Below are 25,535 nucleotides of genomic sequence, written 5' to 3'. Positions count from 1 at the left end.
CCTTCGAGTCTTATCTCCTTGATTCCCTCGCTGACAGTTTTTGTGGAGTTTGCCAACGAACACCGGGGGTTGTCCACCAGTACCGGTCCACCGAAATCTTCCGCACTGATGGGGCCCCGACTGCCCGAGGCCTTATCCTGCTTGCTCGCCTTCTTTGTTCCGTCAATATCCAAGTGGGGGAGTATGAGGTTATCACGCGTCCCACATTCATCTTTGAGTCTGGTGATAGTGTCCAGGTGGGATGTTCCGAGATTGTCCTTCGTTTTATGTGGGCTATTTTCTTTTTTACGAAAACGTGTTTTTGGTGAAGAAGACATTAAAGTTGGTGATTCTATTGTAGACGGTTTCGAAGGACAGAACTACAGTGGAAATCCTTCTGTCACATTCTCCTCCATTGTTTCGTCTGACGAGGACGAGATGTCGTGTTCTATTATATCTGATTCCATGTAGAGATCATTGTTCAGTGTTTGAAGATCTTCCGTATCAGAGATGTACATTACTGGTAAGTTTCCCTTAGTTCGTTTAGCGCAGATATTTTTCGCACGTTGGTTTTTGACTGTTATGTTCTTGGGTACTAGTAGTTGCATTGGGGACCATTTTCTTGGCAGTTTGCTGTCGTTGGGGCTTAGAAGTGGTTTCGATGGAAGCACGGGCTGTCTTATTAGATGCGCGAAGATCTTGGATTTCCTGGTCTTTTCTGTTTACTGTTTCTTGAAGGGCGGATACTTTAGCGACAAGGTCTTCAATCGTTCCGTGTTTGCGGACAAGGTCAATCCTGGAATCCTTTTCTAGTGCCTTTTCCAAGGTTAGGATTCTCTCATCCTTTTTCTGGATTTCTTTTTGCAGGTTGATTATCATTTGTTCGAGACGCTGAAAGTCGGTACTGCTGGTTGAAGTGTTACCTGTGGACATTTTGTCCTCCAGAGCCTTTATTTGAGCATCTTTCTGGGCCATTTGTCCGGAGAGCGTCTCTAACTTTGCTGACAGATCGGAAATAGTTTTATCTTTACTGTGAGATGCAATTCCAGCGAAAGAGCGTTGTCCTGTGCTTGCTTCAAAAACTCTTCTGGCTTCGGGGTACGACAAGCCTCTATCTACTCGTATATGCTGAATTGTGTCCTCGTTTTGGTACATCGGACATTTACGGCTGCTGACGGAATGGTCGTTGGAACTACATCGGCCACAGTATGCAGGGTTCTGGCATCGTGTATCTTGGGTGACTTCGTGTTCTTGGTTGCAGTTTCCACATGTCGGCAGTTGTTTCTGGCACCTTTGCTTTGTGTGTCCAAAGTGGTAACACTGGTAACATACCATGGGTGCAGGATAATATGGTCGGGTTCGAACTCGCTGGTAACCGATGTCGATGTGTTCAGGGATCGTAGTTCCACCAACGGTGAGAATCACCGTAGGTGTAAATTCCCTGTGTTCACCTACTTTTCTGGTAATCCGGCGGATACCGGTGATGTTTTGATCCCTGAGGCACTCGAGAACCTCGTTGTCGTCCGTCATTTTCATTAAATCGCGGCAGCTGATTACACATCGTGTTGAATTTAGCCCGGGATGGTACGATACTTTAACTGGGGTGCCATCAATGAGTTGAGACATCGTTAGGAGCTTTTCGAGGTGGTGCCTGCTTCTGACCTTCAGAGCGTACGATCGGCCTTGCGACTCGGAGATGGCTCCTTCGATTTTTCCATTTACCCTTTTCTCGATAGATTGGCGTAGTGTGAAAGGGTGGTCGGGCATTTTGCCGTTCACCGGTTCCATGCGCAATACTATCAGCTCACCGTAATTTCCATGTGGGTCCATGTAGCTGGGTAATGTTGCCCCAGTGTATGTTCCATCGAGATAATTAGAAGGTCCTCCTCCAGGATCACCCGGGAGGGGGGGAAAGCCCACACTCAGCGACATCGCTGGTGGGGCGGGTTAAGGAATGAAACACCGATAGATCGAAACTTATTTCTTTTCAAGTGCCAATTCTTATTTCCTTATCCACCCAGCGGATGGAGATGAGTCAACTGTCTATTCGATTTGCACTAACTTGCGCAAGATTGCTAACGAAGTAGTTGAACTTGTATGCAAGTTTGAAAGGAAAACTGGCGTGGGGTTGTTTTACGATGGCGTTTTTTCGTCTCTTCGCCAGTCACGAGTCCCGAAACTAAAAAAGTGATTTTTTCACCAAAAAATCACTTAATTTCAAGCACTAACACTGCGCACGAATAGCACGGAAATGGAACTTCAAATTAAAATCACTTTTTCCGACCGCGACGCTGTTTGACTGCGATTATTTCACACTAAAAGGAGCACCGTAAGGAAAAACTTTACGCTGTCAGCTCCAGGGGTTCCAAACATTCTATGATTGGTTGCATTTAATTTACTGGATTTGATGGCAAAATGCTTAGGCTGCTCATTATGCCCCGCCTACCCCTATAGCACTTGTTCTGGTTGCGCTACAGCATGGAGGGATGCATCGGAAAATAGCGCGGTTGGAACTAGTCCCACGTACAACTTGACGTTGTAGAAATATCCCTACAAGAAGCCGACGCGGAAAAAAATCCGTCGTGTCATACCACGGTGTGCCAAAAACCGTTAACAAATAAAAATGTCATCCCAAATGGCACCCGGCATTCGAAAGATATACTATTCTAGTATCTCCTCTGAAAATTTGAAAATGTTTCATCGAGGGAATCAGGTATCAGGTATCAGTAAGGTCGGCTCTAGAGGCACGTTCTCATCGAGGGAAACTAAAGTTTTTGTTATTTGAAGATTTTGAGCCTTTTCTATAGGATTTTCTTATATGAGTAAATACGCGCGCACGGTGTGCCTGATACCACAATTAACAAATAAAAATGTACTCCAAACTGGGCCAGTCTATCGTGCGGAAATAAGTACAAACTTTATACTTTCAATGGCGATAAACAGTCAAGCAGAAACATTTATTTTACGAGTTCAATTAGTAAAATCAAAGAATATTCCTGAAAAGTAACAATAACAATGAAAACGACAAAGTCAACATTTGCAAACATGAAACAACGCCACAATACAACTCTAGTTTTACGCCACTTGCTCAGCGGCAGTGGCTCTAAGCCTATCCAACACCTCCTTGACGAAGGTTCTTAGCAGGAAGTCTCGATACGTGTCCAACAGCAAGCTGTAATCCTTCCGAGGGTAAGCGTACGCGTACCTTTTGATAAACTGCTGTAGCATGGTCATCTTCTTGGTGTCACTGACCGCAGAATCCTCGAAGATCTTCATCAAGCTGAAGATGTGATGCAAGGGCACCGCCGGGAGCTTACTGGCTGCGGCCTTCATGCGTTGCATCTTGCCCACATCACATGCGTCACAAAGGCAATCGAACTTTAAAGTATCGTCGAATGAGCTCTGTCGTTCGGCAGCTGAGTGCTTCCATACCAGTGGCCCGTAGGATACCACGATCTGATCGTCAATCGAAATCGGGCGAATGACAATCAATTTGAGCACTCCGAAATGTTCGACGAAGGCCGTGTTCGGATCGCATGAATGGTTGCAGACAGATGCGAGTGAATACAGATGACTTGTATTTAATTCGTTGACTCCCAGTAGCAGGAAACCCATGATACGGGTGTAGTCCAGGATGGAACGCAGAAAGAAGTCCTTCTGTGTCTTGGTTCGGAACATGGACCGTACCAGCGGATGTTTGATGTAGATCGAGTAAAGAACGGCCGCGTAGAACTGGTTCAATTCTTCGTACTCGCTATCATCCGCCGGAAACTGAATCTTGTGGAAGATCTTGAATTCCTCCAGCGGATCACGGTTCGAATAATCAATCGTGAACGGATCGCCTCCAGTTCGTCCATTTCGCTTGCAAAAGGACATCATGGCGTTGAGGTTGTCACCGAACAGATTGAATCCGTAGAAGAAAGCTCTGGGTCCCATGTTGAGCCGACTGGTCCCTTGTGTAACATGGTTCAACTTTTCGCAGATTCCACATTCGAATCGGTGAATGTACTGGAAGCCCTTTTCCAAGCATTCCTGGTCACAATACATGACCGAAACGCACTTCGGGCAGGGAATCAAGCTGTTAAAATTCTCTGCCGAGCAGTAATTGCAGTTTTTGAACTTCAACTCTGGCGGGATCGCCGACAGCATGGCCTTCTCGCTCAAAATTACATCTCCAATGTTGAAACTGCGTTCGGCCACCATGGATCGACCGTAGCCGGGGATAACCTTCTGGGCAATACCGGCCGCGCAGAACGGTCTCTTGGCATCCGTTTCGACATTGATGTCCAGCTTGTGACATGGCTTCGCTCGCCGGGAATGGCCACCGGCAATTTTGTCCTTGCAGTTTGCTTCCCGCGAGAGCAACTTCGGCATCAATCGTTGCGGGTAGTTGTGCTTCTTGGCAAGGTCGATGTTCACCAGGCTATACTCATACTCACCCAGGTCGTAGAACACGGCAGATCTGAAACAAAAAAAAAATACCGTGAGGTGCCCATATTTCGTGCACTTAAGAATTCTCAAAGTTTGATAAACGCCTGAAATTTTACCATAGTATATCAGATTAATTTCTTCGATAATAGTTAGTGCTGGCACTGTACTGCCGGTGGACGCATAAATGTCCCATGTGCAAAAACAGACAATCGAGAAAATCGCGTCCAAAGTTCGAAAAAAGTAAATTGTCTCAACTATGAAGTATAAGTGCTGAATCGTGTTCTAACATTGACCGATTTTTAATTTGTGCACTATTTTTTGTTTTAGAGCGATTTTTTTAGTTCCATAAGATTTCCAATGAAACGTGACGCTTATGCGTCCACTTTTAAGAATGTTACAAATCGGCCATGCATTTTTTCAACAATTTTCGGAACAAACTACCTATTTTTATTTTCGCATATGATAGTACCCCACGATACATGGTCATGGGCTACAAAATCTCAATATTGCCAAAAATGCACATGGGACAATTATGCTTCCACCGGCAGTGTAGCTCCCAAGAAAAATATAAATTAGGCAACTTCACATTATACAAGATAGTTACAGCATTAGTTTTGATTTGTTTGAAAGTGCCAAATTTCGTACACGGGTTCCAAATTTCGTTCAAAATGGGTCCAAATTTCGCTCACTCTAAAAGACGTAGAATTCGCCTAAATATGTTAATTTTCAAAACGTAGCATACTCGTAGAATACCAATGAAACCATAACGTGTAGATAAAATCGATGTCTGTGACGAAATATGAGTAAATATTTGCTGTTTACCATGTTCGTCCCGGATGTTTACATTAAGATTTCCAAAATCCTTCTGTAGTTTTAGGGGTTATTATTTTTGACGTTTGTTTTGCTCTTTTATTAAAATCTTAATAAAACAATATATTGTTTGCTATTAAGGGCCCACATAGCCGAGGCGGTAAACGCACTGGTATTCAGCATGACCGTGCTGAGGGTGACGGGTTCGATTCCCGGTCGGTCCAGGATCTTTTCGTAAAGGAAATTTCCTTGACTTCCTTGGGCATAGAGTATCTTCGTGCCTGCCACACGATATACGCATGCAAAATGGTCATTGGCAGAGGAAGCTCTCAGTTAATAACTGTGGAAGTGCTCATAGAACACTAAGCTGAGAAGCAGGCTTTGTCCCAATGAGGACGTCACGCCAAGAAGAGAGAGAGAGATTGTTTGCTATTAGAATCAAATGTTTACTAAGGTACATCGGGGCAAGTTGAAACACGAAGTTTTGAAATAGATTTCAATACAATTTGGAAATTTATCCTTTGCTAAAAGATGTTTTGAATAAAAAACTATCTGTTATGGCGATCAAACTGTTTTTCATCGTTAGAAAACATCATGTAAACCCGCTGTTTCATCTTGCCCCACCCGTTGCAACTTGCCCCGGTGTACCTTAACTTTAACTGATGGTCAGTAATGTGAATTAATTCATTTGTTTAATTGTAGCTTTTTACGTTTCTATTATGTGCCATTAATAGGCACATTCCTCGGGAGGTTAGTTCTAGTAAAGTGTCGTCTTCCAAATTTGTGTTCTGGCAATAAAGCTTACGACAATATGTAATTTGATTGAATGTTTGGGTAAATAAAATCATCCCGGGCTTACTTAGTATTCCCACATTTATAAATTTGGGCTGCAAAACGGTGAGTCGATAAGGAGAGCGTCCAATATAGCTCTGGTCCTCACAAGTTCCTACCTCATGCTTCCACGGGTCAAACGATGACAAAGACCGCCAGCTAAGAGTTGTGTGCTTAGCTGGTAGCGCAGCCTGGGCACTGTTGTCCTTCTGACTTCAGCTAGATTGAGGAGGTACGATCCGAGTGTCTGTTCACCAAGGAGGTGCGGCTCAAACAGCGTCTGTTCTGGCATCCAGCGGCTGAGTAAGAAACGCTTCACCACGCCCAGCTAGATCCAAGGTGGTAGCCCCATCAGCGTGGTCGTCCCAGTGTTGGTTGGGACGTTAAACAGAACTGGCACGATGGCCCTCCGGCGAGACAGGAGTGTTGGCGTAGGCCCAATAAGCCACCCGTAAAAATCCCCATTGCGAATAACATAGGAGAAAATACGACTCGATACAATCGGCAAAGACCCACGCGACGAAATAAGGACTACGATTGGAAACTTGGAACATGGAATTGCAAGTCACTAGGTTTCGCAGGATGTGACAGGATAATCTACGACGAACTACATCCCCGCAACTTCGACATCGTGGCGTTGCAGGAACTTTGTTGGACTGGACAGAAAGTGTGGAAAAGCGGGCATCGAGCGGCTACCTTCTACCAAAGCTGTGGCACCACCAATGAACTGGGAACAGGATTTATAGTGTTGGGCAAGATGCGACAACGTGTGATCGGGTGGCAGCCGATCAACGCAAGGATGTGCATGTTAAGAGTTAAGGGCCGTTTCTTCAACTACAGCATCATCAACGTCCACTGTCCACACGAAGGGAGACCCGATGACGAGAAAGAAGCGTTCTACGCGCAGTTAGAGCAAACATACGATGGTTGCTCGCCGCGTGACGTGAAAATCGTTGTCGGCGACATGAACGCGCAGGTAGGAAGGGAGGAAATGTACAGACCGGTAATCGGGCGAAACAGCCTGCACGCCGTATCGAATGATAACGGCCAGCGATGCGTAAACTTTGCAGCCTCCCGTGGTATGGTAGTCCGAAGCACCTTCTTCCCCCGCAAAGATATCCACAAAGCCACCTGGAGATCACCCGACCACCAAACAGAAAACCAAATCGACCACGTTCTAATCGACGGTAAATTCTTCTCAGATATAACCAACGTCCGCACATACCGCAGTGCGAATATAGATTCGGATCACTACTTAGTCGCTGTATGCATGCGCTCAAAACTTTCGACAGTTATCACCACGCGTCGAAGTCGAACGCCGCGGCTCAACATCGAGCAACTTCGTAACGTAGAAGTGGCTCAAGACTACGCGCAGCAGTTAGCAGTGGCCCTACCAACGGAAGAGCAGCTTGGCGCAGCTACACTTGAAGATGGCTGGAGGGACATCCGATCCGCCATAGGTAGTACCTCGGCTACAGCACTAGGCTTCGCGACTCCGAATCACAGAAACGACTGGTACGACGGCGAATGTGAACAGTTGAAAAACGAGAAGAATGCAGCATGGGCGAGAATGCTGCAACACCGTACGAGAGCGAATGAGGCACGTTACAAACAGGCGCGGAACAGGCAGAACTCAGTCTTCCGGATGAAGAAGCGCCAGCAGGAAGAACGAGATCGCGAAGCGATGGAAGAGCTGTACCGCGCTAAGGACACACGAAAGTTCTACGAGAAGCTGAACTGCTCGCGCAGAGGCTTTGTGCCACAAGCCGACATGTGCCGAGATAATCACGGGAATATTCTCACGAGCGAGCGTGAGGTGGTCGAGAGGTGGCGGCAGCATTACGATGAGCACCTCAATGGCGACGTTGCAAGTACCGAAGGTGGCGTGGTAACAGATCTAGGAGTATGTGCACAGGACGAAAGACTTCCGGCCCCTGACCTTCAAGAGATTGAGGAGGAGGTTGGCCGGTTGAAAAACAACAAAGCCGCTGGAGCAGATCAACTACCAAGCGAGCTTCTAAAATACGGTGGAGAAGCACTGGTGAGAGCACTACACTGGGTCATTACCAAGATTTGGGAGGAGGAAGTATTACCGGAGGAATGGATGGAAGGTATCGTGTGTCCCATCTACAAAAAGGGCGACAAGTTGGATTGCGGGAACTACCGCGCGATCACACTACTGAGCGCTGCCTACAAGATACTCTCTCAAATTTTATGCCGCCGTCTATCACCAATTGCAAGAGAGTTCGTGGGGCAATATCAGGCTGGATTTATGGGTGAACGCGCTACAACGGACCAGATGTTCGCCATCCGCCAGGTGTTGCAGAAATGCCGCGAATACAACGTGCCCACACATCACTTGTTCATCGATTTCAAATCGGCGTATGATACAATCGATCGAGAACAGCTATGGCAGATTATGCACGAATACGGATTCCCGGATAAACTGATACGGTTGATCAAGGCGACGATGGATCGAGTGATGTGCGTAGCTCGAGTATCAGGGACACTCTCGAGTCCCTTCGAATCTCGCAGAGGGTTACGGCAAGGTGATGGTCTTTCGTGCTTGCTGTTCAACATTGCTATGGAGGGTGTAATACGAAGAGCGGGGATAAACACGAGTGGGACGATTTTCACGAAGTCCGTTCAGCTGCTTGGTTTCGCCGATGATATTGATATTATTGCTCGTAAATTTGAGACGATGGCGGAAACGTACATCCGACTAAAGAGTGAAGCCAGGCGAATCGGATTAGTCATTAATGTGTCGAAGACAAAGTACATGATGGCAAAGGGCTCCAGGGAGGAATCACCGCGCCCGCCACCCCGAATTCATATCGACGGTGATGAAATCGAGGCGGTTGAAGAATTCGTGTACTTGGGCTCACTGGTGACCGCCGACAACGACACCAGCAGAGAAATTCAGAGGCGCATTGTGGCAGGAAATCGTTCTTACTTTGGACTCCGCAGAACTCTACGATCGAATAAAGTTCGCCGTAACACGAAGTTAACCATCTACAAAACGCTGATTAGACCGGTCGTCCTCTATGGGCACGAAACATGGACCCTACGTGCAGAGGACCAACGCGCCCTTGGAGTTTTCGAACGGAAGGTGTTGCGTACCATCTACGGCGGAGTGCAGATGGAAGACGGGACTTGGAGAAGGCGAATGAACCACGAACTGCATCAGCTGCTGGGAGAACCAACCATCGTCCATACCGCGAAAATCGGGAGGCTACGGTGGGCGGGTCACGTCATCAGGATGTCGGATAGCAACCCGACTAAAATGGTTCTCGAAAGTCATCCGACCGGTACAAGAAGACGTGGAGCGCAGCGAGCTAGGTGGGTCGACCAAGTGGAGGACGATCTGCGGACCCTACGCAGAGTGCGGAACTGGAGACAAACAGCCATGGACCGAGTGGAGTGGAGGCGGCTACTATGTACAGCAGAGGCCACCCCGGCCTTAGCCTGACCGATCGGATCGGATTATTTTTTTTTCTACGTAGTGTATGAGCAGTCCCTAGCTAATTTTAAACCAATTAAAATAGTTATTAGAACTATTCGCCCCCCAAAACGACGGTTCGACCGCTTGGGAGTGTTGTCGTAATAGAAATACACTAGAACTCCAATGGCGCTGTAGTCACTTTTTTCATTTTATTATTTTAATAACTTTAATTGCAATAATTTACTATTTTTAAGTGACAATCTAGTAGAGGACCTTTTGTTTTGGTAAACAAATTTAACTTGATACTTCTAGTACCGCTGCTGACGCTGTAAGGGCGTGGCAAACTAGATGTTGGTCACATGAACAGTCGCGACATTGGACTTCTGTGGCTAGTTATTCTACTGTTGTCGTCGTCGTGATGATACTTCCCGAAAGCAATGTCAAATTCGTTCGGGGTTTCAAAACATTGGAAAGAAATTCATTATTTTTACAGTCAGATTGAGATTTATGAGTAAATGAGTGTGATCCGAAGGTATAATTCTGAGCATAACAGTATTTTTTACGGCAGTGAAAACTAATTAGAAGTACGATATTTCTGGGTCTGAAAATCGTTCAGGCGAAGTGGATAGCAAATCTAACCTAGAATATCCTACAATTCTAACCTCAACTCCTCACTTGCACAAGCCGGATCTCATTTTTCACGGAAATGGTGGAACAAAATGCAAAACTAATGTACGTGCGACCGAGGGAATTGAAAGTTCTACCATTCCCGATTGTGCTACTTTTCCCCGAATGTCGTTTCCCCGAATGCCGTTTCCCCGAATTCCCGTTTCCCGAAACGCGAAACAAGTAGTTTTAATTCACTAGTTTTTATATATTCTTTAAAAATATGTATGTACATGATTTAACTGAGATTTAACTAAATACAACAACTTCAACAGAAACTTTGTCAGTACTAGTTATTTCAAAAACTATATTAATTGCCATGTTAACAAAAACTTGTTAGCATTTACACTTGGAAGAACCGCCTTCTTTGTAAGAAGGGCAAATTTCTAGGAAAACTATATTAGCTGCCATGTCTAATCTAATCTAATCTCACACTAACGCAGCCATTACTTGAATGCATCCTGGAAAATGAAGACTTCTCAAGTCTATCATTTTTCTTGTCTAACGGCCAGGCCAACTGCGCAGCATGTACCGCAGAGAAGATTTGAAGGGATAGAACGATTTCAACATAGTCAATATTTGAAAACATTCTACACCTTGAAATCGAGGGGAAAGATGGAAGCGTGGACCTCCCGTACCAAACGCTTCCAGATAACGATATAGATATTTAAACATGTTCGCAGATATCAATATGATGATGTGTACGATGATTTGCTAAAAAGATTGATTAGTGCGCCAGCTATGGTGATGGTGATTTACTGAAAAGAGAATAAAGGATTAAGTAATAAATACTGAATAAGGCATAAGTGATACGCTCGTTACAGTTACTATTTTTCAAAAACTGTATTATTAAACAATAAAATTACCTGCATCCCCCTGAAACAAAAGGTTTATTAGCAGTTAAAAACAAATCATAAAATAAAACGCAAACATTACAAAAATACATCAAATTTTAATCTGAAATGCTACCACTGCCTAAAGTGGCAAATAGCAAAATAGCAAGATTAAAATTTGATGCAATGTGGTAGATCTTACACCGTAACGCACCGTTCTAAGGTGATCTACCCACGTTACGGGAAGGAAAACTATATTGGCTGCCATGTTAACAAAAACTTGTTAGCACTAAAACCTGAAGGAACCGCCTTCTAAAAGAAAGAAGGGAAAATTTCTAGGGAAACTATATTAGTTGTGATGTTAACAAAAACTTTTTAGCATTAAAACTTGAAAGAACTGCATTTTTAAAAGAAGGGGAAATTTCTAGTGAAACTATATTTACTACGATGTTAATTAAAACTTGAAAGAATCGCCTTCTTTGAAAGAAGCGAAAATTTCTATTGATGCTGTATTAGCTGCGACGTTAACACAAATTTAAGGAACATTTTTAGTGAATCAATATTAACTATAATGTTAACAGTTCCCAAAGAACTCGAAAGAACAACCATCTTTGTAGGAAGGAAGTTTCCTATGATTAAGTGTTAGCCGACAATACTTTAGAAATAAAACTAATAAAAGCGGCCTAGCCAGTAGCAATTTAGCATCTAATCATTTTTTGACAGTAGGTACATCATTTTTTTTCGGGGAAACGGCATTCGGGGAAAAGGGTTATTCGGGGAAACGGCATTCGGGGAAACGACATTCGGGGAACCGACATTCGGGGAAAAGTAGCACAACCACCATTCCCACTTAAAAAAATTGTCGGATGTGGGTTGTAAGTCGGAAAAATAAAATAATTCCCAACAGATTATGTTGATAGGTATCCCGAATAAAAAATACAGTAGATAAACCGAACGTTGTATTGTAACAGTACTATTTAGAACCATATTTTTACAATAGACACCAACTGTAAAAAATAAATATACAAAAACAATAAGATGTAATGTAGACACCATACAGTGAATTGTAAATAAGATTTTTACAATATACTATACGGGTTGTTAAGTATTGTAACAATATAAAAAAATATTTTTCTCCATATATATTTTTTTACAAAACCATACATTTTATTGTAAATGAATAGGACAGATCGGTGTAGTACTAGATTTGTAGTAATGAGCTGAATTTTAGTATGGTGAGAAGGTCAGTTCTCCGTTTCTGCAATGAAATGGTGCAAAAAGCGTGGGTATTATGTTTCCTTGCCTAATTTGATGCTGTTTGAGCAAAATTTTGGATTACTATGTTGTTTATGTTTTTTAAAAGACAATTCACACAACAAGAAATGGAGAAAACAACAACACTGTTGCCCAAAGTTTTGCTCAAACAGCATCAAATTAGGCAAAGAATCATAATACCCACGCTTTTTGCACCATTTCATTGCAGAAACGGAGAACTGACCTTCTCACCATACTAAAATTCAGCTCATTACTACAAATCTAGTACTACACCGAACGTGCCCCATTGTTGTAAATACTGATACGTGGGTTTCAATATACCGTACATTGTATGGTACACGTATGGTTTCAAACAATAAAATGTACCGTAAATATAGTTTTTAATTGAAATTTCACTACTGGTTATAAATTTAATCGTGGTTTTGGAATGGTTCTCTTTTGTTATGTGGTATTGTTTTACATTACATAAACCATATAATGTTATATTATCTTGTCATTTTCCTCCTGTTAATGGTATCTTAGGGCCAATTTCTTCACCTATCCGGCTTAACGACGTAAGCCTGGTTTATCTTAAACCACACTTAAAGTTAAGCCAAATTCTTAAGCCAGGTTTAAATATTTGCATTTCTTCACACCGGTTTAGCAAATAAAGGCGACGGCTTACGCTAAGCCAAGCTTAACGAAATTTCCCATATCATTCCAGTGACTTTCCAATGGAAACGTCATTTTAACCTTCCGTAACTCGCGCGGTTGACTACCTGCGTCAGCACCACGCTAATGCTGAGTACAAAAAGCGAGATTTTTTCAACGTGTTGTACAAAATACAACAGCGCGATTGTTCGAGGGTTAAGCCGCCGATATTTTGAAATGCCAGTTATATGCAGTATGGAGTAACAACAACAAAATATCCGCTGAAATTTTAGCAGGAAAAGCGGAATCTCTCGGTAATTTTTTCGGATACAGAAGGAAATTAACAACAATGATCTACCTAGACTGTTGATGTTTTACCCAACGCTAGTATCGATGATCTACGATTTAGTACCTACTACATATGATCGTTCCACAACATTTGGTATTCGAATTTGCCTCTCATTGTACAAAGTTGGAGTGCCACATTGCAGTTGGCGTTGCAATGTTGATTTTATGTTTTGATATCCATAATCGCCTTCGAATAAAGTTGCATTTCGATAGTGAGTTTTTGAAAATGTGCTTGTCGTGAGATGCTCCAGAGTTCAGACCATTTTTCGAATATGTTTAAAATTATGAACTGTGTACATTCAATGAAAGCCACAGCAAAGTTCAAGTTACACTAGAAACTGAAATTCCTTAATAGAAACAGTTTATTCTACTTTTATTCCATTCGTTGGTGTTTTTAATACTTTATTTTAAAAATGTTTAGGTGCCGTTCACAACGCTCTAAAGAAAAGGAAAATATGGAAAACTGTACTGATTAAGGGACAAGAAATAGCCAAAACAACAACACAGTTTTCTAAAGTTTTGCTCAAACAGCATCGATTTAGGCAAGGAATCATAATACCCACGCTTTTTGCACGATTTCCTTGCAAAAATGAAGAATTCAACTTCTTACCATACAACAATTTAGCACATTACTACAAATCTAGTGCTTCACCGATCGTGTCCTATTGCCTTTTTCGAAGATATTCGATGACATTGAATCTAGATAGGTCGAAATTATATTTTTGTAATTACGTTTCGAAAGTACGCTTTTTGCACGATTTTCTTGCAGAAACGGAGAATTTACCTTCTCAAAAATGGGATGAAATGTGCGCTTTAAAAATCGATTTTTGCAACGAGTTGCAAAACATTTTTGCAATGAAAAACAAATCGCTAGAATATGATCATTTCTACCAGTACCATCATGCTTCGCGGTGGTTCGATGGGAACAGTCATGTGTTCTATCATGCTAGACACTAAATTTTTATCAAGCATGCTGTACCATAACCGTGACAATTTGGCAAGCTCTTGTCGTGGCAACTCGGGTTGTGGATCAAACAATTGCATTATGATTCATAATACAACCGAAATCAGTTGCATTATGAATCATATTGCAATTGTTTGGTATAGTACGATAAACTAGTCCGTTGTGATACGGCAAGTATAAATCAAATTTCATAGTGCTGAGTTGCAAAAAGATATTTAAATTCCACTTGCGTCGTGTTTTCGGCAGTTTTGTTCTCTTCGTCACGGGAGGTTTTTAGAAACCTATTGAACTCAAAGTTGGCCTCAAATCCTTCCAAAGTAAGCAGAATGATATGGCAATGTTTCAGGTATTTTGGCCTTCAAAAACCCCTCACGACGGAGAGGACAAACCTGCCAATAATATCCAACGTCACCCTATTAGGTATTCAAAATAAGTCATGTTTAGAAGTACACCACGAATAAAACTTTTTATAGGGTCTTGTACCATTTGGGCAGGTGTACCTATTTTGGGCACTTGCCGCTATAACTAAGTCAATTGCAAACCGATTGATTTGAAATTTTGTATAACGTTAAGCACGCACAGTATCTAACTCTGTACAAAAATTCAAATCAATCGGTTTGAAATTGACTTAGTTATAGCGGCAAGTGCCCAAAATTGGAACACCTGCTCAAATGGTACAAGACCCTATTTAGAATTATGAGTCAAAATGATGAATATTCGATAGGCTAAAAGTGCTTTGAACTAAGTTTTTCTAAGAAATCAGTGTATAAAAAGGTATTAGAAGATTTTTTTTTGAGTGTCATCCTAAGTTTGTTTGTAAAAAAAAATATCTCTTGAACCATAAGAGACGAAAATGTTTATTGTGACCTGAAATTATGGAAGGACCGGGTTAAAATAAATAGAAACTTCAATGCAAATGTACTTTCAACTTCCAAATCAGTATGACAAATTTCCAAAACTATCAACACGGTGCCTTTTTGAAGGCTTTCAATCTAATGTAAAAACTTGATTGTCCCAAACCCGATGTGAATATTTTATATTGACGACCCGCCAGCTATAGGTTATCATTTTCTTTAAGGTACACCGGGGCAAGTTGAAACGGGTGGGGCAAGATGAAACAGCGGGTTAACATGATGTATTCTAATGATGATAAACAATTCGATTGCCATAACACATAGTTTTTGATTCAAACAATCTTTTAGTGAAGGATAAATTTCCTAATTTTATTGAAATCTATTTCAAAACTTCGCGTTTCGTCTTGCCCCACCCGTTTCAACTTGCCCCGGTGTACCTTATCATCGTCTCCATCCGTAACCAAACGTTTTACAATTTTATCGTTCCTAAGTATACATGTTTCTTAAAAAATATTTTCTGCCGTTTCAAAAATTTATTTATGAAGCAGGTGAAGAAACCCAAGCTCTGCAATTTGCGGATTAAGCCTGGCTTAGCGCTGCTAAGCCACCTCAGAGCACCGCTTAAAATAAGCCACACTTAACGTAAACCGTAGCTTTATTAAACCGGGTTTAGTGGTTAAGCCGAGGTGAAGAAATTGAAAAAAAGTTAAGCCCGGCCTAAAATGTTGCTAAGCCTGGTTTAAAATTTAAGCCCGGGTGAAGAAATCGGCCCTTAGGCTTACAAGCATTATAAGAATGCGCTTTGGGAATTCTCCAGAGCGTTTTGGATAACCCCTCATATATAGGATCGCCCACGTCTAAGTCTGAGTAGTCTCTGATTGCATTAACAGTTGAAGCTTAGGCTCCCATGCCCCACCAGCCAGATAACCGGGTTTTGCAAACTAAGCATTATTTGTGGCAACACTTTAAGCGGCATGATGGAACTATGCCGAGCGCGCTAAGTGTTATTAGACCACAAATGTAGTTGCATGAAGTGGGTGACGAGGTACATAAGTATCATTACAGCGTGCTTAACTGTTGTTGCAATATTGCAATATCCAGTTTGACTAAAGTTTGCAATACATAACAACTCATGAGGAAACTGTCACGTTCGATTCATGTATAAGTTAGGTTAAAAAGCGAACCCGCAGACGAACCTATATTAGAAGTTCTTTCAGTGTTCAGTCCAGTCCATATGTTAAAGATGGCTCTACGTAAAAGATAAAGTTCGTCAATCGTATTCCTCTCATCGTACTCTACATTCCTAGCCCGCTATATCTCTTGGATCTGCAGTTCTTAAGACATCTGGTTTACTACTTATTTAAACATTTTATTGACTTTAAATTGATGTTTCAACTTATTCACTTTTTTCTTTCCTTTCCTTTGCATCAAAAAAGTCACAAACATCAATAAAACAAAGCACGGGAAAAATCTAAAACTGAATAAATAATTAAAAATTCTCGGAAAAATGTTTCGAAAAAGTGAATGGTTCAATCGTAAGAAAAACAGTATAATATATTGTTACATAAAAATCGAATGTAAATGTATAGTAGCTACAATGAGAAAAGCTTTTGGCGAACCATTTCATTACAATACACATTATTGTAGCTGATACACTGTATGGTGCAGGAGTGGTTTTCACCAAATACCCTATGGTTAGTTTTTATCCGGGGGTGATTCCCAAATGTAACGATAAGGGAGGAAAAAGATGCTACATATGGCCATGCTAGAGGCGGCGAAATCGATGAGTCATAGGCCGTTTTGTTCGTCAGCTGGTGCCGACTGAACCTTCACGCTAACGCCGCTCAGCACAAAAGTGCATAATTTCCAGACTACACCAAAAATGTGTAACCCTTGCACATTCACAAAATCAGCTCCTGTGTCCGCAAAATCGTTAAATTCGCAAAAATTTTTGTACAGCAATCTAGCTAGGTTTACTAGTGACCTTGGAAAACAAAAAAAATATCGACATTTCGCATCTAGACGAGTATACGAGCTGTTTTTGAAAATGTGTAACTGCAACACATTTTTGTGTGGTCTGGAAATTATGCACTTATGAGTAGGGCTTACACATTTTAGTGCTGAGCGGTTTTACTGTGTTGCAATCGTCGATCTGATTTCCTTCTTCTGGTCTATTTGAGTGTTTAGGTCTCATATGATGATAGGGGTAGGCGGGGCATAATGAGCAGCTTAAGCATTTTACCACCAAATCCAGTAAATTAAGTGCAACCAATCAGGCCGAACATTTCAATAGGTCCTATCTGCATTTGAGAGGCTCTCTTTATTCACTTTCTCTTTCAATTATTGCAATGTAATGGTAAACTTTTCAACTACTTTTGCAGTACAAATCAAAAGACGATTGATTTGACCAGTGTCGCGAAGCATCAGCGTACAAGTCACAAAAAAGCTGATAAACACCAAACTTGTATCACCCTGTCTCTGCGGTTTCTGATTCGCTCTCTCTACAGTCGCTAACACGCTAACACCAGAAAAGACAGAATCCCATCATAGTCACCCGGTCGCCCTTGTTTTGCTACAATCATCCTGACTTGGATACGGCTCATGTGAGTGTCATGACTCTCTCCGTCGCCTCAAGCAGATGCACGCGCAACAGCATGTAAAACTATGCAACAAGCACGGTACTGCGTCATAAATCCTATTCGTTTTGCATAGCTCAGTTTAAACGCACACATTGAGCGCACCACGCAGTACGCCCTGGCTACGGCAAACGCTCTCACTTCGCCCGTTATACATCGTTGCTCAGAGAGATTGATTCTCTAGCAACCCGCCTGAAGCATACTCAGCAACTGCTATCGCTGCAAAGCTGCGAAGGGTGGAACCCACAACATGTTTGTCATTCCAGGCATGACATGCTATCTGGTTCGTATCACCTTGGGAAGGGTGACTCCAGAAAGCGGTTCAAGTGATTGTCTCGTGATGGTCGCGATTATTCGCAAGACTGGATTTGACCAGAGAAAATAGGTAGAGAAGCGAAGAGTGTGAAGCCAAAAATACCTTATCGAACCGTCAAACTGGTATCCTATCGAGCAAAATCAACAAACCTTGACGATTACCGCATAAGTGAAGATAAGTATTGCAATCATTTGAAACATATTTTTACCAAAGTTTTTAAATATCATGGATAACAGTATAAATAACATTGATTCCTTGAATTAATGAAAATTGTTCCATTTTGAAACATCAGTTTGATAATGCCTAGTTAATAAAATAACAGTATAAATAGTTTTCAAATGCGGTATGCGAGATAGGCACTACCTTCGATGGGTGGATTAATCTGCTTTGCTGCAGTTGCCAGCATCCGAGCGATGAAATCAAAACAGAAAAAGTGTTGCCGTTCTGGCGGCTGTTCACTCTTCGCTTCTCTACCTATTTTCTCTGGATTTGACCATCGTTCTATGCAAGGAGATAATCTTAATTCAAACGAAAAGCTGAGATATTAACGAAAGAGAGGGAAACCAAAGAGAGCCTCTCTTCTGCAGATAGGACCTTTAGACATGTTTGGCCTGCAATGTGTAATTTTAACGTTATATCCTCATGTGAACCTTAATTGACAAAAGCTTATCGTTGAAATTACGAATGAAGTTATAAATGTTGTAAAATTTTATGTTTTTAAAAACGTGTAAAATCGCGAGTTGCGTTTTGGGGGTGGGGCATAATGAGCACCCTAGGTGGGGCAGGATGATCAATACCAGTTTTGTACATAATCAAATGCTAATTGACTGCTTGTCAATGATAAAGCATACCGGCAACAATGAGAATTTGAAGAGTCGGGGTTTAATTTGTAGGGAACTGCGGGGTTTCAAGGAGTCTTCTATTGAGGAATTTTTAAACGGTGATAGTATACAGAAACTGAAGTTTTCAAGCTAATAAATTAAAAGTGTCAGACAAAACCTTACTATATGCATCAAAACAGAGAAAACCAAAATTAAAATTCGTTTGTTGAAGATGATTATCATTTTCATTATTTTTTCACCAGTTGCTCATTTTGCCCCGCCCTACTACCAACTCTTTGAAGCATATTTTTTCAACAAAATAATTTTTGTTTCCTTGACCTCATTGTTTCCTTGACCTCATTTAAAGTGTATACTGGCAGGTTATCGTTTTTAATAAAATTACAAATTACAAATAGTTGAAAAGTGATATATCAAGAAAATCGATAGATGCCCACTAAGTTGTGATTTCGATTCCCAAAAACTTATTTTAGGTCACCTGATTCTTATAATATTTTCCCAGTACATGACCACTTTACGCATTTTGATTAATTTTTTAAGATAAACAGATTTTTTGACTAATGTTACAATTAAGCAATTTGTTTTGTTAATTTGAAGATTTAGGGGTAGGCGGGGCATAATGAGCAGCTTAAGCATTTTGCCACCAAATCCAGTAAATTAGGCGCAATCAATGTATAATTTTGACGTATAATCCTCATTTGAACCTTAACTGACAAAAACAAATCGTTGAAATTTTGATTATAGCTATAAATGTTGCAAAATTTAATGTTTATAAAAACGTATAAAATCGTGGATTGCGTTTTAGAGGTGGGGCATAATGAGCACCCTAGATGGGGCAGGATGATCAATCCCTGTTTTGTACACAATCAAATGTTAACTGACTGTTCTTGTCAATGATAAAGCATACCGGCAACAACCAATAAGAATTTGAGGGGATTATGGAGTTTAATTTGTAGGGAACGGGGGGTTCCATGGAGTTTACTATTAAGGCATTTTTAAACGGTGATAATTTACAGATACTGATTTTTTTAAAGCTAATAAATTGAAAATTAATGACAAAACCTTACTATATACATCGTAACAGAGAAAACCAAAAGTGAAAATCGTTTGTTTAAAATGTTAAAAAATTTCATCATTTTTCCATCAGTTGCTCATTTTGCCCCATCCTACTATCAACTTTTTAAAGTATATTTTTTTAACAAAATAATTATACAAATGTTTTGAAAGTGTTACAAATACATTTCATTGACCCAGTAAACATCAAGAAATTTGATAGATACCCTTTACGTTCTTATTTTGATTCCAAAACCTTATTTTAGGTCAGCTGATTCTTATAATATTTCCCCAGTACATGACCACTTCACGCATTTTGACTATTTTCTCAAAGCAAACGGCTTTTTTGACAAATGTTTCGTCATCAATTCATTGGATTTGAAGTAATTAAACTGCAATCAAGGAATTTGTTTTGAAAATTTGGGAATTTACAGTGAAAATACAAGGTGCTCATTATGCCCCACCTGCTCATTATGCCCCGCCTACCCCTACAGTGAAAATACAAGGTGCTCATTATGCCCCGCCTACCCCTATTGCCGTCGTGGATTGGGCAACGGTCATACTCGCGTTTGAGCTGCGCGTAAAATGCGTTCTTGTCATCATCAGTGCTTCCACTCCACAGTGTGGGCTCTCTCTCTCTATTCTTGGCGTAACGTCCTCATTGGGACAAAACCTGCTTCTCAGCTTAGTGTTCTATGAGCACTTCCACAGTTATTAACTGAGAGCTTCCTCTGCCAATGACCATTTTGCATGCGTATATCGTGTGGCAGGCACGAAGATACTCTATGCCCAAGGAAGTCAAGGAAATTTCCTTTACGAAAAGATCCTGGACCGACCGGGAATCGAACCCGTTACCCTCAGCATGGTCATGCTCAATACCCGTGCGTTTACCGCCTCGGCTATATGGGCCCACAGTGTGGGCTGTGCACGTTTATTATGCTGAAGTTGAAGAATCGGCCATTGTTCCTCAGCCTGCACATTCTTTCGTCGAAACGATCGGACAACAACCGATAACGTGGCTCTGCATGTCGCCGATCACGATAAAAACTGTTCCCAGCCCTCGTGTGTTGCCGCAACTCTGATAGATGGTATGATTAGCTCTAAACGTTCGCACCATGGATCTTGTCCAACACATCTACTGCAACGCTACGATGCGGAACCCGCGGTTCTTCAGTAGATCAGCAAATATACGGGTGCTCCCAATGAAGTTGACAGATCGACAGTTCCACGTACCGAGTTTCCAATCACAACTCCGTTTTGTTTGCTGGGGTTGTTGCCGTTGGTCTCGGTTCGTATTATTCTGTTGCCGATTTTCCGTTACAATGCAACTTTTGCAAAAATAGGAGCGGCCTTATGACTACCCAGGTAACCACTAAGCATTTGAATAAGCCGTGTATCAGCCCGTATTACGCATTTAAACTGCTTGCTGCCCTACATAAGCAGTTCGAATGCATAGCTGCCTTGAGTCAGCATAAGCTGTGCTGCTCAAAAGCTTTCGGCTGTTAATTAGCATTTCAACTGCTTGAAGTGGTTTCACTTGGGAGCATACAGAATGCTTTTCAACTGCTCTTTAAATGCTAGGAGCAAAAAGGTTGGGAGATATGTTACGCATTTGGCAACACATTTTGTCTCTCTCTTACAGAGCATATGCTTCTGTTTACAAATTTGTGCATCTTATTTGTTTCTTCATTTTCCCCTACTCATCCAAAAGCACCAAAGAAAACATTACTGCAGCTGGATTGGATTGGGAACTTGTCCATCAAAAAATCACCAATTATTTATCATTTCGTCGGAAAATATGTGCCGAATAGGTGGATGCTTTGGTGGATCATAGGATTGTTTGAAAGAGGGAAGAAACAATCATATTCCACAGATATTTAAAAGAAGGGAGCATTACGTCTACCACAATAAAATATCTCAATGAAAACAAGTTTTGGATGTTGAATCTGAAGTTGTTATCGAATCATTATTTATAGGGTGCGGGCACCGGTTTTGGCCAGTCTAAGGGAAATCATTTTTATAAAAATAACCAATAATCCTATGAAAACAACCAATGCGTCAAAAGAAAGGTTTCAATCTATATTTTGAAGGAAGAATGCAGAAATCATGCCAATACTTGATTTTTGTATTAAAAGTGGCACTGGCCAAAATAGAAGCTCTGCCGCAGTTTTGGCCATATTCTTAAGTTTGGTTTCTATTTTGGCCAATCACGTGTATTTCTTATGGGAGTGGCCAAATTAGAAGCACCCTGGCCAAAATAGATATATGGGAGCAGATTTTTTAAGGAAATATATTTTTTTCTTCCAGTTTTTAATCAAAATGTGTGGTTTTTACAGCTGTAATCATCATGTTGTATTAGTATCTACTAGTAAAAAATAAATTTACGCCGATTTAGATCGCAACAGGCTCAATACCGCACTATGGCCAAAACTCCGGACTGGCCAAAACTGAAGCTTCTACCCTATTGGCGATTAAATCAACGCACGCCACCGGGACAGCTTTAGCATCGTGGATCAGGAGCAACAGAATCCGAAGCAGATATGATGATTCAATCTCCGGATCGTAAGTTCAAACCTACATCACTACAAAAACCAGCAAAAAAGTACCACCTAGCACCGGCTGGAATATGGAAGGACGATGAAGCGGGGAAGCAGGCTGAGAGAACGAGAAGCAGACGTCAATCTATTTTTGTTTTTTTGTTGCTCGACGAGGCGTTACGCTTCTTTGACATTTCGTCACGACGTTCCTGAAGGGATAGCACTAAGACAGCCCGTTATTTTGCCAAAACCTGCTGTGAGGTAGCACTATAGGCGCATATACGGCTAATTAGCATTAAACGCCTTGCCGTAAAGGCTACTATAATGCTGAAGGAATGCTATTTTAAATGCTTACTGGTTACTTGGGTATCCACATACAAAACGAACGTCAGCAGTGATTAAAACACGTCTGGTTAGTATAAGCAAACCAACAAGACTGATAGATTTTCAACTAGATTGACTCTATTTAAAAAAATCACTTCAAGCAGCACAGGCTAGACAGTTTCCTATATTTGCCCAAGCTTTTCGGAATTTAAGTAAGAAAATTTCAAATTTTACAATCGCTACTCACCGATTTGCGTAACCGATTCCCAGTTGCTCGGAATCGGGACCATCGGCCCAGCAGATGCTCTCATTGTATTTCACCAAAGCAGCTATGTACTGCTTCTCCAGGTACAGTCGATTGCCAACTTGGCGCACCTCGGCCGCCTTCCGATCGTTCTTGGCTGGGTCCGGCGCTACACTGTCGTTAACAAAAGGTCCATGTTTGATGACATAGCTTCGATAGTCCGCTACGTCGGCGAACCGCATGTGCTTCGTCCGGCGGAAAAATTCCCACGCGTACTGATCGATGGGCTCCGAGTGTGCCACCGTGACAGCTTCAACGACCGCCTCGATGTGGGCCGCCACATAGCAGGCGAGGACCATATCCGCGATCATTTCCATCTTTTTCTGTGAAAGAAAACTGAAAACAAAAGAGGGTGACGGATATTATCGGCAGGTTTGTTCTCTTCGAAATGGGGAAGGGGGGGTTTGTCGGTCAAATTTGCTGAAATTTGGGCATACAACTCAGCTTGTTTGGTAAGGATATGAGGCCAACTCTGAGATCAACAAAACTGCCGAAAATACGTAAGTTCCCCGTTGTCACGATCTAGGACCACCCCCACCACTCCTTATGGTAGGTATGGAGCTCAAACGGAATCGCTCAAGTAATTTCCGTTCAGTGCATTGTTTTTTCTTGACCGGAATGGTCAAGAAATTTAACAAAGCAAGCTCCATTTGATTTGACGTTTCTTGTCAGCTCCGTACTGGGGTCAAGAAAATTCAAACGCTTGTTCATTTCTTGAGCGATTCCTTGCCTGAATTTTCCACGCATCGAGATAGGCCAAGAAATTTCTTGCGATCTGCGTATCACCCATTACATCAGTAAAATGTATTCTCCTTGGGCTCTGGCAACATACTCCAATTTGCCCTAACTAGTCCACTATAGGCTAAAATACCCTATCCACATCTTGTCGCATGATTCGCAAAATGCATCAAGAAAATTTTAATTTAAAAAATAATTTAATTAATCCCCTTGGTTAGAACATCTTCGAATATCTTACCTTTTACGGTATATTTTACATTAGCGGTCACAGTTTTAGGCCGAAAAATTCACAATATTTTTTGCAACTTTGTTTTTGCACGACTCACATTACAAACTTCGAACAGACAAAACCACAACACGTCCAGCTGCCGACCGAGCAAACAACGAATGCTCTCTGAAATAAAAGCTCTCATTTTTGAGTAGCGCCCATGCCGCACAGGGACTGTGTTGGAAACACACATTTTTTTAAATTGCTCGTACGCTCACATTTTTGCAAAATATCAATATTTTTCGGTATTTGAAGGTGGTTTATAAACCCAGTAAGGTTACCATGTCGAAATTATTGCAAAATACATGCTCATGTGAGCGTACGAGCAATTTTAAAAAAATGTGTGTTTCCAACACAGTCATGTGCGGCATGGATGTTTACTAAAAATGTGCAGGCCGAACACATTTTTGAGCGTAGCCGTTTTTGCGTGTGAGCTTTTCGTTCGTACCGGAAGCCGGAAGGAAGATCCTTTCCTTCGTTAAACGATCAACGGCGTTAAAAGCTCGATCTAGAAAACTCTACACACACACACTGAACAAAATTTTTGGCGTGCTCGCTAATTCAAACACGCTAAGAAAAAGTTACTCAAAATTGACACAAATCTGAGTTTAAATTGGGCACAGAGCAGAAAATGAGTAATTGTACACGGAAAATTCAAACTACCTAATTTTTTAGTCAATTGTACTCAAAAACGAGCTCAAAAATGAGTGTATCAAAAAAAAAAACGCTACCCAAAATCCAAGTATAAATGACAGCTCTAAGGTATGCTAGATCGCCATTTTTTCCACCCATACATCAAAAATAATAAATCTCCCCGCATATAGATTTACAGTTTTTATATCCTCCAAAAGAAGAATATTAAAGATGTTGACAAGTCCAAAGCTTGTGCAGTCTCTGCTCTGTGGTCCAATGAACACCCGTATTTATACTACCTTAGGTAGATATAATGAATCATACCTAGACATTTAGGTACTGTCATGAATCCTATGCACACAACCATTAGGTAGACACTACAGTCCTTTCCCCTTTAGAAAACTTCAAAAAATAACATTCATCACCAAATAACGATAGCACAAAAAACTGACGAGTCCGTCACTTTCAAAGAACATATCTGTTCGTCAACAAAACTACAACAACAAAAGGACGATTTCGCTATCCCAACATCGGCAACTTTACAAAAAAAAGTACAAATAACACAAATCCATTCACCAAAACATAACATATGACAATTCCGCCACAAAAGAACAATTTTGTTCACCACAAAAAATAACATTTCGTTATTACCAAAACAACAAGACAATTTCGTCAACAAAAAAGAACATTCTGTTCACAACATACTGGCAATTCTACCAAAAAAAGAACAATTCCGTTCTCCACAAAAATAACAATTTGTTATTACAACAACCTGAAAACCAAAAGGAAATAATTTCGGAATAACTCAAAAGAAATTACACGTT

The 25,535-nt window shown here is 41.3% G+C and overlaps 2 protein-coding genes across 2 annotated transcripts; both read right to left on the bottom strand.

Moving 5' to 3' along the window:
- Positions 1 to 522: 522 nt before the first annotated feature.
- Positions 523 to 1,809, bottom strand: LOC134290898 (uncharacterized). The gene has a single exon (XM_062858123.1). It carries the CDS (start codon positions 1,807 to 1,809, stop codon positions 523 to 525), a length of 1,287 nt encoding a protein of 428 aa, XP_062714107.1.
- Positions 1,810 to 2,903: 1,094 nt separating this feature from the next.
- On the bottom strand, positions 2,904 to 24,194 carry LOC115260415 (uncharacterized). The gene is made up of 3 exons (XM_062855244.1): positions 24,049 to 24,194; positions 23,016 to 23,408; positions 2,904 to 4,441 (listed from the first exon to the last, which is right to left on the bottom strand). Exons 2-3 carry the CDS (start codon positions 23,387 to 23,389, stop codon positions 3,055 to 3,057), a joined length of 1,761 nt encoding a protein of 586 aa, XP_062711228.1. The 5' UTR covers positions 23,390 to 23,408; positions 24,049 to 24,194; the 3' UTR covers positions 2,904 to 3,054.
- Between the last annotated feature and the right edge of the window lie 1,341 nt (positions 24,195 to 25,535).

This window comes from Aedes albopictus, chromosome 3 (genome assembly GCF_035046485.1).
Source record: "Aedes albopictus strain Foshan chromosome 3, AalbF5, whole genome shotgun sequence".
Lineage (NCBI taxonomy): Eukaryota > Metazoa > Arthropoda > Insecta > Diptera > Culicidae > Aedes > Aedes albopictus.
This window is presented reverse-complemented; position numbering and strand designations above follow the sequence as displayed.